The sequence below is a fragment of the Corella eumyota genome, chromosome 2 (genome assembly GCF_963082875.1).
Source record: "Corella eumyota chromosome 2, kaCorEumy4.1, whole genome shotgun sequence".
NCBI classification, from domain to species: domain Eukaryota; kingdom Metazoa; phylum Chordata; class Ascidiacea; order Phlebobranchia; family Corellidae; genus Corella; species Corella eumyota.
In genome coordinates this window covers 3,200,349-3,213,277 of record NC_137491.1, presented here as the reverse complement: position 1 = coordinate 3,213,277, position 12,929 = coordinate 3,200,349, and the positions used below count along the sequence as shown (strand labels likewise).

The window sequence follows — 12,929 nt, the reverse complement described above, 5'->3', positions numbered from 1 at the left end:
CTTAATTGAGTGTATTAAATGAAATATTTTTAATCATTTTCACAGAGCAAGTATTTTACAACACTGCTGAATTATGTTGGACTGTTAGTTTTCAAAGCAAAGAACTGGATATTATTCCTTTTATTCACATCACTTCAAAACTTGATGAAGCTATTTTTGGCCAATCTGTAAACGATGTTTTCTTGTTTATTGAACCTAATGTGATGTCTTTGCAAAACGGTAAAATTCAACTTAGTTAAGTGTTTTAAATTCTTTTAGTATGCTAATTCGCAAAAATTATAAATCTGGTTGGAAATTTAACCGGCAGCGTGGTGTCCTGGTAAGAACACTTGCTACACCACCATGAGGTCATGGATTTAATCCCCACTGCTCTTATGCTGCAACGCCCTTGAGTAAGATGCTATAAACGGTATAAACTCCTGCTGAGTCAGCACTTAATCAGCAGCCTAATTACCAGGCAATTATAGTCTATAATATCCTAAACTTCTGAAGGCAACTCGAGACTGGGTCGGAGTAACAGTTGTTACTCTATGTTTAAGTCGCACATTCGACATTCCCACATCGAGGATAAAGATATACAAAAAAATGGTAAGATATGTAAACTCAAAACTGATAGAACTTGGAAGCAGTGGGAATCATACTTAATACTTCTTGCGCCCTACTTAAGGCTTTGCCCCGCCAAACAGGATAAACATTCTATTAATGCTATGTCACAGATGTATTTCCCTTTATTAAAGTTATTTCAAAATCATAAAAATGCTAATAACAAATTTAGATCAAAGAGTAAAACTGAAAAGTTCAGGCAAAATAAGTGGTCGAACACTTTCACATTGTTGTTCCATGCATATAGCGGTACTTGCCACAACTGATTGTATTTATTTTACACAAGATAATTTTGTTAACACTGTCAATGTTACAATATCATCACAACTCATCAATTCCTTGTCAATAACAGGTAAATAAAATTCTTATATTTTGCATCTATGATATTTTTTTTATTAAAATTAGTTATCTACTTTAATTTAAAACTGATAAACCCGTTATTTAGATCCAGTGGTCACAGATATTGCTGTGTATAAAGAAAGAATATTAATAGTTGTGCAAGGAAAATTGCTAACTGCAAAGTTAACGGAAGATTTGTTTAATTTTGAAGTATGTGTTTAACTATACACAGTTCTTTAAATTAAAAAAAAATGGGTTCCTAAAAATTGTTACTTTTTTAGCTATTTAAATTTAAAAAATAAATAAAAATATTAAACCAATTAATTTTTTAGTTGTTAGTTGGCGTAAATGGCACTTTAGTGCAATTAATTAAAGGAATAAGTTTATTTTCTACTTGTTTGATGAGTCCGAATTTATCCCAACTACATGCATGGGAAAGTAATGTGATAGTTCTTTGGAGCAATAACCAAGTTTATTTTTACAATATTTATCCCAATCTGCCTGAATATGATAATTGGATGGTAGAATTTGATCTTCCATTAGAATTCCAAGGTAATTGTTTACTTAATATCATGATTTGAACATTTTATTATTTTTGTATTTATTTTTTAAAGACATTTCGCCAAAAATAACATGTTTCAAAACACCATTTTATCAACAATACTACATTTTCTTACAACTCCTTTATATCTAACCCCTTTAGGAGAATACTCTTCAATTAAAAAAAAAATATTTTGATTTCAATAAAGAGTAGATTTTAAATATTGGTATCTAAGAATATGTCCTATTGTTAAAATGGTTGTTAGTATTATAGGCAGATACCATATAAAAGTATGTTAAGGTAATATACAGTTTAAAATAAAACATTAAATTACATTAATGGAGGTTTCAGTTAAGTTTTAACCAGTTTCCAAATTTTTTTCATCCGTCAAAAGAATATTTAATTAATCTTGTTTTAGGTATTGAAATTATTTTTGGTGTACTTGGTAAATTACCTGGAGTAGTCAAACTTCTTTCAAAAATGAACAACAAACTGATAATAGTGAGCTGTTTATATAAAACTAAATCTACGCATTGTTCTCAATCTGAAATCCCATTACAGTTTCCTATATCTGGTATGTTTATACAGCAATCAAGTTGCATAATTTATCATATTTGATTGCATTTTTCTTGTTGTACAAATACAAATTACTTTTGTATATATTAACTTTTATTATTTTACTATATGAAGTAGTTTGAATTAAACAAAATACTTCTTTTAGAATGGGCAAATATTGAAATCAAATCCACAAGTATTGATAATGATTTTATAATATGGAGTCCATCAAAAATTGGATTTGTTCGATTAAATGGAGATTTATTTGGTTGGTTTAGTGAAGTGAATTCAGTTAGACATATTAGTTTTAATGAAGGTAATATTTTGATGTATAAGCTATAGTTATTAATACAAGTCACCCCCTTCAGTCAAAATTTGAATACACTTAATGTGGTCGCAACTTTCAACTAATGGTCGACTGCCTACCAAAAACAGCAGTTTTTTTTATTTTACAGCCCTTTAAATTTGATGTATATATATCAAGTACTAGGCTTCATTACCCGTAGTTTTTATTTAATTGCCCAATTATATACTATCTAAATATGAAAACCACTACAGTATCTGTCCTTAACACACTTCTCTTTTTCTGTTTTTCTATTTATTAAAATTTTGCAAAACATTGTATTTTTTAACTATTTTTTTAGATGGAACTGAACTTTTAGTGTCCACCAACAACAACAAACTTTTTTATGGAAGCAGTAGCAGCAGGATTTTAACACAGATATATAATGTCCCCAACTTAAACCACCTGACTTATAAGTTTAACAAACTTGATGTGATTGAAATAAATTGGGTCAACACTGGCTATTTACAAAGAAAGGTAACTTGTAATTTTTAAACTTTTATTGATTATAAATAATTTTATGGCATGCCGTTTAACTATTAAAACTTAACTAATATTTTCTTCTAACTTTAAACAAAACAAATTTAAAATTTACCTAAAATGATATAAATTTTAAGTTATGTTTTTTTCAATATAATTTTTAAAAAAATAACTGTTTACGTTTTTTAAAAACAGTATTTTTTTAAAGTTTTTTTTATTAAAATATTTCAGGTATTTCCTCTATATCAGGAAATATATAACTCTGCACAAAAAAGTGATTTAGGAACAAGTATTTGTGATAATACCTACTTTGTTTCAAATCTTAACAGGAATGGAGGAAACGTCCAAAATTTGGAGAACTTTGATGACAAAATTGAGGTAAAAAAAATTAAAAAAAGTGTTGATTTTGCTTGTCAATTTTTTTTTTTAATTTTTTTTTTTAATTATGTCTCATTTAGGTTAATTTCACTCTTGTTCATCCTGCATCAATCAATGTGGAAATAACATTTACTGAAAACTTTAATGGATTAATAAACAGCAGTAACATTTCTCTTACCCATTCTACAATTAAACCTATTGGAAAACCGGTATTAACTATTCAGGTAATTTTTTGTTAACACAGCCTTATTTTGCGATGCCTTAGTCGGTTCTGGATATCAATAATCTGATAAAATTGCTAGATTATAAACCTGCCTAGTAACCTACTTGAGGTTGCTACAATAAAGAAAATGTAAAAATTAAACTGCCTTTCATGGTTATGTCAAATGCTTTACCAACCATGCTTCTAAATCTATATTCAATGTACCTTAGTGAACAATTACATGCAAATATTTGTTATAAGTTGCAACCACGTTACAGCAATTAAAATTTAATATTCTTACCATATGGCATGCTTTTGACTAGTTTACAATAATATTAACAGTGTTAATTGATAATAAGACTAGTACCTAAAATTTTAAAGAACAAAATCAGAATTTTTACACTTAAAATTATTATTTTTAGTCCCAAAAAACCACCATTCAAAGTGCTTGTCCTTATCCAAGTAAAAATTGTAAAACTGGGGTTGCGGGACTCGGTATATCAGCTTTAACTGAAGATGGTAAAACTATTTGTTCTTTACCATTTTCACAGGTGAGTGTATCATTTTATACTTGCTCATTTCGTCTTATACTTTTTTAAGCGAATATTATTTAACACGTATTTTTTGGTAACTATATACTAAAAATAGTAAGTTTTTTTGTGTTAATATTTTGTTTTTATTACATGAAAGACTGATCCAATTTCAAATGATTTTTGCTTAAAATTATTATTTTATTTAAACTGTTATTATGTGGTAATTTAGGTTTTGTATGTTAATGTTACCTGCCCTATTGGCCTTCATATCAGAATACGTAACGAAAGGTAATTGTTACTGTTTTTTACTATATTTTTTACTATTTAATTGTAAATTTTATTTCAAATTACTTTGTATTTTTTTAAACACTTTTTAGTGGTCATTCTTGTGGAGGTGCCTTTCAACAAGAAACACGTAAAAAAATATATTTTTTTACTTAACTTCTAAATTATGCATTTTTTACTAAAAAAATATCTTTTTAAGAATGTGAATTGTTGATGGAAAAGGACACCACAATATTTTTCCCAATAATTGATCTTTATAGTTTTGATGACTATCTTTACACTATACATGATGATATTTTGTTTCATGAAATTAATAACAAATCTGGGTTTGAGTTACAGAACAAAAATTTAATCTTGAAGGTAAAAAAAGTATTGGTGTTTAATTTGTTACTTCAATTTTTAATTTTTTACTGTATAAGTTGATCTTTACAATACTAGATTTAACTTAGAGAAATATTTTTATATTAAATTTGGCAAATGTTGTGAAAAAAAACAAGATCAAAACATAAAATTGTAAATCAGGGCAATTATATTTGTTTATAGGTGAATTATTCTTTTATTTTAGATGTAAAATTTACATAAAAACTTTTTTGTTTTGTAGAATTGTTATTTGTGCTCTCGACTTCAAGATACTAGTTCTAGTTCACAATTAATCCTACAAACAGCAGAAAGGTCAGATATTTTTTCACTGGATTTTATATTTACCATAACTATTTTTTTGTGAACATTACTAGGTTTTTGGCTTAATTTTTTTTATGTTTTAACATTTTACAAATTTAGTTAGTATATAAATTGTAAAATTTACTCGAGTTGATGACATTTATTTAAAGATGTGTATACTTAGCCTATATATATATATTTTTTTTGTATACATCTTAATCCTCGATGTGGGATCAGTTATTCCGACTCAGGCTCAAAATACTTTTAGCAGTTTGCGATATTATATAGATTATAATTGCCCAGTAATAATGCTGTTGATTAAGTGCTGACTCAGCAGAAGTTTATATCGTTTATAGTGCCTTACTCAAGGGCACTACAGCATAAAAGCAGTGGGGATTGAACCCATGACCTCATGGTGGTGTAGCAAGTGTTCTTACCACTACACCATGCTGCCGGTGCCACTAGACCACGCTGCTGGTATATATTAATTATATTTTAATTTAATTCTAGTGCTTGCCCTTGTAAATTAGAAATATATGGAACTGAAAACTGGATTACTAATTTAACTTTTGAAAATGTTTTACCAGAAGCTGGAGGTCCTAATAATGAATTTGTATTTGATGTTAAAGTATTAGGAAAAAGGTTTGTTAATAAATGAAAAACTAACTTTTTATCTGTTTGAAAAAATGAATTATTCAAACATGATGTCACTGGGATTTAAACCAAAGATCTGTTTGTGTAGTAAATAAACACTGTATCACAATATACAAAAAATTAAATTATTTATTTATTTAGTTTTTGTGATTTACAAACCAGATTTAAACTCACTTTACTCTCCAGCCCATTAGTGTAAGTCATATTAAAAATTTTCTATTAAATGTAAAATCTTTAACTACAATATTTTTTAATAATATTTTTAAGCTTTATTTTAAAAAGTATATGTTGTTGTTTTATATATATATATTTATTCTCCATGTGAGAAGATAAACTTTATTATGTTAACATAGAGTAACATTAGTTACTCCGACCCAGTCTCTAGTTGCCATTGGCAGTTTAGGATATTATAGATTATGAAGGCCTGATAACTATAAACTGCCGATTAAGTATTGGCTCAGCAGGAATTTATACCATTTATGGTTCCTTACTGAAGGGCACTACAGCATAAAGGCAGTGGGGATTTAACCCCGGACTTCATGTAGTGAAGAAAAGTGTTCTGACCACTACATCATGCTGCTGATCAACTAGTACTAAAATATGTATTTTCGTTCATACATGTTTATTTTAACATTGTGAAATTTTTTTATAGAACTTTTATGTTGTGGGAATACATTATGGTGATGGTATTTGTTATTATTAGTTTGGTAACTCTGGCAATCTCTTATCACAACTACATTCAATATATGAGAATAACAAAGGCAAAACTATCCTGAAGATTGGTATAAACTTTGGTTTGATTTTTGATTATCTTATGTATATACTGTAAACTAATAATTTTTTAATTTTTATTTCTTTTGGTAACTTACCTAAAATTAGACTAACGTACATCCTTTTTATGTTTTGTTATATTTTTTATTTGGCAACATTTCATAATTACCAATTTGTGTACATAAGCATTTTACACAACGCGGGTTGATCAAAAAAATAATATAAAAAAGCACAAATCTAAACATTACATATGCAAAACAGACATGATCAGGTAAAATTTGCAAAAAGTATCTACTTTAAAACAACATAAACAATAATTAAAAATAAATATTTAATTCAAATAGCATTATACAATTTCACAGGATATTTTGAGTAAGGCAAAACCATGGCTTCTTTTAAATAATACAAATTTGTTTTGGTATCCTTTATTGGTGATAATTAATATATCCTGATAATTAAAGCCTATTTCCTTTATGAAATAAGCATTCCAAATAAATAATTAAAATACCATTTTTTTAGCTTCTTTTAAATAATACAAAGCTTACACATGTGTTGGTCTGGTACATACGAAAAAAACGATTGTTTTGTAGTAGTGATAATTTATACTTTTAGATAATTAAGCCTATATCTTTTTAAAAAAAAGTGTTTAATGAACTATGAAATGGGTCTTTTAAATCAATTTTAAAGATTTCAGTTTCATTAAAATTATTTTAAAACAGTGTTTTATGTATATGTTAAATCTTTCAAATTTTGACCAAAATTTATTCAAATTTAATTCCTTGAGACAAAGGCAGTTCTTTACTGTAGTTGATTGTACAAGTCGATCGTCTCATATATTGTTTCCATGCATCTGAACCAGACTCTCTGCCGCCCCCAGTGTGTTTTTCACCACCGAACGCTCCACCAATTTCAGCCCCACTTGTCGGGATGTTCACGTTCACGATTCCACAATCGGAGCCTTTTGGTCCCATCCATTTAAATATATTTGAAAGATTGGTTGTAAATAAACTGCTCGTTAAGCCCTGGTCAACTTCATTGTTCAGTTGAATTGCATTATCAAGGTCACCCTTAAACTTGATAGCATACAAAACGGGGACAAATGATTCTGTAAGGATCTGAGGGTGGTCGTGTGATAGGCCTGAAACAATTGTGGGTTCAACAAAGTTACCAGGACCATCAATCACATTTCCCCCTACTTCTACTACACCACCAGCATCTTTAGCATTTTGCACCGTATTTTCGAACAGTTTTACACCTGCTTTGGAGTGCATTGGGCCATATATTGTTCCTTCTTCTTCAGGGTCTCCAATTTTAACCTGCTTATATGCGTTTACTAGTTTTTGCATTACTGTATCATACACAGACTCATGAATGATAAGACGGCGTGCTGTTGTACACCTTTGACCCTGTGTACCTACACTTGCAAACAGAGTACCTCGAACCACCATGTCTATATCAGAATCTGACATCACAATAATCGCATTGTTGCCACCAAGTTCTAGAATTTTGCGACCGAATCTTTGTTGGACAGCGACCCCGACTTTTTGGCCAACAGGGGTGCTACCTGTGAACGATAACAAGTCAACATTTGTGTCCGAAGACATTCTTTCACCTACATCTGCCCCAGCACAAATCAGCGAACAAATTTCAGGAGGAAGATCATTATCTCGAAACACTTGCTCCATTATTTTTTGGGTTGCGATTGTCGATAGATTAGCAGTGGGGGCCGGTTTCCATAATACATTGTTCCCACATGTTAGGGCTATAGCTGCATTCCAACCATACACAGCAATGGGAAAATTAAAAGCGGTTATAACACCGACTAAACCCACAGGGTTCCAGTTCTCGATAAGAGCATGACCAGGTCTTTCTGAGGGGAAAACTTGCCCAGGAAGCATGCGGGACAAGCCAACTGCATAATCACAAACATCAACATACTCCTGGACTTCTCCTCTTCCCTCACCCACTGTTTTACCGATCTCCAGAGCCTCTAATCTTCCGAGAAGAGCCAGTTTCTCCCGGAGAGCATGTCCAACTTGACGGACAATTTCCCCACGATGTGGGGCAGGGAGATCTGCCCAAACCCCCCAAGCCGCTTTAGAGTTCTTTATGAGATTCTCATAATCGCCCAATGTTCCTGTAGATATCCTAGCAATTGGTTTATTGTTTGCTGGACACAAAGAAGTAAATACTTCCCCTTTTCCATGTTTCCATGCACCGTCAAACACCCCTTCATTGTCACTTTTTAATCCTAATTCCTTTAACCATTCGTATTTTGGTTGCTCGATTAACAAACTTGAAGCTGTGCGACTTGATAATGTTAAGTTTCTATATATTGGTCGCAATACTGTAGTGCTGACGTGAGTTTTACATAATTGCAAAATCATATTGATTTTTAACTTAAAAGTATGCTCTGTAAATGCACTAACAAAACAATAGTAGTTAGAAAAAAAACATAACTTATGCTTGTAATATTTAGGAGTTAACCAACAAATAATTCTTTGTTGCACTTTGAGATTAGGACAATCCAACAGTGGTAATTAAACCCCAGACCCTATCTGTAATTTGGCTGTCACATATAAATGGGATCTCTATTGGTTTCGCACGCTCTACATAAACAAAAAAAATGCGGTTTCTTATGTGGCATTTTTTTTATTCAATGCATCTTTGGCAGTTAGTCTTATGTAGCAATTTTGCAAAACGAACTAAGCGTGATCTAGTGGTAACAACCATTGCTACACCCCATGAGGTCCTGGGTATAATTCCCACTACTCTCATGCTGTAGCGTCTGGGACAACGGGGCAAAAGTTGTTACTCTATGTTTAGGTCGCGCATTCGACCTTTCCACATCGAGGATAAAGATATATACAAAAATAAAAGCTAAGTTACATACTCGAAACGTTTTGTGGATTTTTAGCTTATCTTCACAAATAAATGGACACTTCTCGAAAAACGCGAAAAACCTTTTTTGGAACAGGCTTACAAAAAACTATAAAGCCTACTGTTGCATAACAACGATTGTTTGCTGGAGTACTATCATTTGACCGAAAAAGCTATTTACCGACAACTTGGACATTTTCTATTTATTTTAGCTTACTCTAATTAAATGAAGCCAAATCCTTATCTGAAAAAGAAAATTTATGTATGAAAGTTTTTGGGTCATATGTGCAAGTACTTGTAGTGCTAGAATAAATAAAAAAAACATTTTTTTAAATAAAACTATTTAATATTTATGGCCACATTTTAACATTATTGCAACTAAAAAAATATAATGTTTTTCTTTTAATACTTTATAACGCAACGCTTGTATTACGTGGGCTACTGTACACTAAAAGTTGGTCCTTGGTTCGATTCTTACTGCTTCCATTGCCTATATAAGTCCATAGAAAAGGTAATTATAATATTTTTTTGTTAAGGTTAAAAAAATTATATGTTTTTAAAAAAATATTGACTCGAAAAAAATTTTTACATCGAGGATAAATGTTGTTTAAAATATATTTGCAGTCGTATACATAAGACTAAAAAAGGAAATTATTCATACGACTCTTTCTTTTTAGTCAGGTTGAACACGCGCTACAAGGTAAATTTAGGCTGAGGATTACTTTAATATTTTAAGCGATATTATGGTCTTAGTTTTAAATATTTAATATATTGTGTAAATTTAGATGGCAGTCGGTGTTACAGTGAAAGACGTAAGTCAACAAGATTTCGTAACTGCCTTTGCAGCTTATTTAAAAAAGTAAGTTTATTTATATTATTTGGTATTATTTACGTGTAAAATTTACTAACATTTGTGTTCTGGTTTGAAAAAAGCTTTAGTTTTTCAGTGTTTTAAAAGATTTTTTTTTTACAAAAATTATGTTTATTAAATTTAATAAACGGTTTAAAAAATATCGTTATGCTAGTAAGTTATGTAACATTCTGAGTTGTATGAAAAGTCTAGTTTTAATGACTAAAACGTTTTTTTATTATTTACATTTTTTGTTTATATTGAATATGTTTTAAATAATTGGAATGTTACTTAAATACCTTGTTAATTGTATTTGTTATTTTAATCTAATATCTTTAAAAAATGTTATTAATATTTTTGTCTGGCAATTTCTGTTAAGTAGTCCTTTTTTTTTTTTTTAAATTATAATTTTGCATTTTTAGTTATTTGTGTGCACAATGTTAAGTTTTTACTTTCATTCGCAAACAATAATCTAAAATTTTTTACACTTATACTTTAACTAATAAATTAAACTGATTAATAAATTTAAATAGGGGTGGAAAGCTGAAGGTTCCAGAATGGGTTGACCTCGCCAAAACTGGAATCCACAAAGAACTCGCCCCCTACAACCCCGATTGGTATTATGTTCGATGCGCTTCAATGATCAGACACTTGTACATGCGAGGCGGGGTTGGAGTTAAATCTTTTCAAAAAATTTACGGAGGTAAAATTTTATTTGAATTTTTTTAAGATTATTAAATTTTTCTATCTGCTTAACTACCTGTTAGTATACAAATAAGTATTCCTGTTTTTCTAATTTTATAAGAGAAAATTTTGTGTTATTAAAACAAAACTGTTATTAAAACAATAATTCAATCTTTTTTATTTGTGTTGATTTGTTTTCTGTTTTTTTGAATACACTATTTAAGTTTTTTTAATTAAAAACTGATATTTTCTTATACAAAGCAAAGATAATATACAAAACGGTCTGTATTTTCAACAATTTTTGTGTATTTTCAACAATTTTATGTATTTTCAACAATTTTATGTATTTTCAACAATTTTTGCTACATCATTAGTGTTTTTTGCAACTTATTTAATCAAAAAATTAAAAAAATATGTATTAAATCCTTAACCATATGTATGTTCTTATTTGGTTACTATTTAATTTTAATTTTAGGGCGAAAAAGCAGAGGAACAAAACCATCTCATTTCTGTGTTGGTTCATCTTCGATTGCTCGTAAATGTCTTCAGTCTCTTGAAGGAATTAAATTAGTCGTAAAGGACGAAATTGGGTATGTTGTCATATTTTAATTTAATTACATTTGGTTTGTTTAAACTCTTCAACAATTGTATGCGTAAAGGCGTACACTTTAAAATATGTCATAATATGGTTGCAACTTGATACAGACAGTGGCAAATGTTAATTTGGGTAGTAATTTTTAAATGACATAAACATACACTTATTTTTATATCAACCACAAAGCTTTGTTAGTTATATATTTTGTTAAAATTTTTTTTAACATAGTTGCCACCTGTACTCGCATTATTGTACAAAGTTATTTTATTATGGCTTAAAAACTGTTTATTTATTTATTTACTTACTAAAAAGCAGTCATATAAGCAGTCATATAAGCAGTTGCCGGCAGCATGGTGTAGTGGTAAGAACACTTGCTACACCACATGAGGTCATGGGTTCAGTCTTCAATCCACACTGCTCTTATGCTGTAGCGCCCTTAAGTAAGGCCCTATAAACGGTATGAACTCCTGCTGAGCCAGCACTTAATCAGCAGCATAATTATCAGGCAAATATAATCTATATAATATCCCAAACTGCCACAGGCAACTCAAGACTTGGTCAGAGTAACTGATGTTACTCTATATTTAGGTCACGCATTCAACCTTTCCACATTGAGGATAATGAAATATACAAAAAAATATTTTGAATTAAAGACATATTTTTCAAGTTTTTTTAAATGTTTAAGGAATGTTAATGACCAATAAATTGTTTTTAACTTTAATTTTTTAATTGCAGTGGCAGACGAATAACTCCACAGGGACAACGAGATTTGGACCGAATTGCCGGTCAAGTTGCCGCTGCACAAAAGAAAAGGCTGGCATAAAATAAATAAAAAATTATCCTAAACACTTCTTGTTGTTTTTTTATGTTTAAAAATCACCAATATTTAGAAGTCAATAACTAGCAATTACGTTTTAATTTATACATTGGTTTATGTTAAAACTGTTAAATGATTATGTTCAAAACGCACCAGTGCAGGTTTAGTTAAAAGAGGTTTGTCAAAATATAGGAATAATTATGGAAATTTTTTGTCCGCGAGGTGGCGCTTGGTCACGACATCAAATTTTTGTTTTGTACGATTATTCTTTTAGAAATGTAGCATATGGCGGCATGGGACCACACGCGAGAAGGTTTTAAGTTTTAGTCGCACTAATTTCACACTATTCGCCCTTAAGCCCGACGTTTACGGATAGCTAGAAACACATACCAATAAGCATACTCTACTTCACTAAAGTACAGAACCCATGCCCTTAAGGGTATATGAAAAAAAAAACTATTTTTCTTTTTTAGTCCCGTAATTTGAATATAAAATCAAACTACGAGTGCAAAGGTTTCGGATTTGAGCCCAACCAAGACCACACTTTTCTATCCTTAAGCCAGGTTTATGAATAGCACTAAAGCTTCACAAAAAAACAAACCCTTTTCAATAAAAAAACAAACTCAACCAATTTAAGGTAACATGGATAAAAAAAAACCATTATTCTTTTAAATACTTAATTTACCCTGCTCCAATAAAAATGTAAAACCTATCATCCGAATCTGTTATTAAAATTAATTTTTCACCCACAACTATAAA

At 30.0% G+C, this 12,929-nt stretch overlaps 2 protein-coding genes across 2 annotated transcripts; one reads left to right on the top strand and one right to left on the bottom strand.

Annotated features, from left to right (window-relative positions):
• Positions 1 to 6,491: 6,491 nt before the first annotated feature.
• LOC145741698 (alpha-aminoadipic semialdehyde dehydrogenase-like) lies at positions 6,492 to 8,763 on the bottom strand. The gene has a single exon (XM_082559334.1). The coding sequence runs from the start codon at positions 8,729 to 8,731 to the stop codon at positions 7,106 to 7,108; it is 1,626 nt and encodes a 541-aa protein (XP_082415460.1). The 5' UTR covers positions 8,732 to 8,763; the 3' UTR covers positions 6,492 to 7,105.
• Positions 8,764 to 9,896: 1,133 nt separating this feature from the next.
• LOC145741897 (small ribosomal subunit protein eS19-like) lies at positions 9,897 to 12,201 on the top strand. Its single transcript, XM_082559575.1, has 5 exons — positions 9,897 to 9,924; positions 10,010 to 10,083; positions 10,608 to 10,777; positions 11,234 to 11,348; positions 12,089 to 12,201. Exons 2-5 carry the CDS (start codon positions 10,010 to 10,012, stop codon positions 12,174 to 12,176), a joined length of 447 nt encoding a protein of 148 aa, XP_082415701.1. The 5' UTR covers positions 9,897 to 9,924; the 3' UTR covers positions 12,177 to 12,201.
• The last annotated feature ends 728 nt before the right edge of the window (positions 12,202 to 12,929 follow it).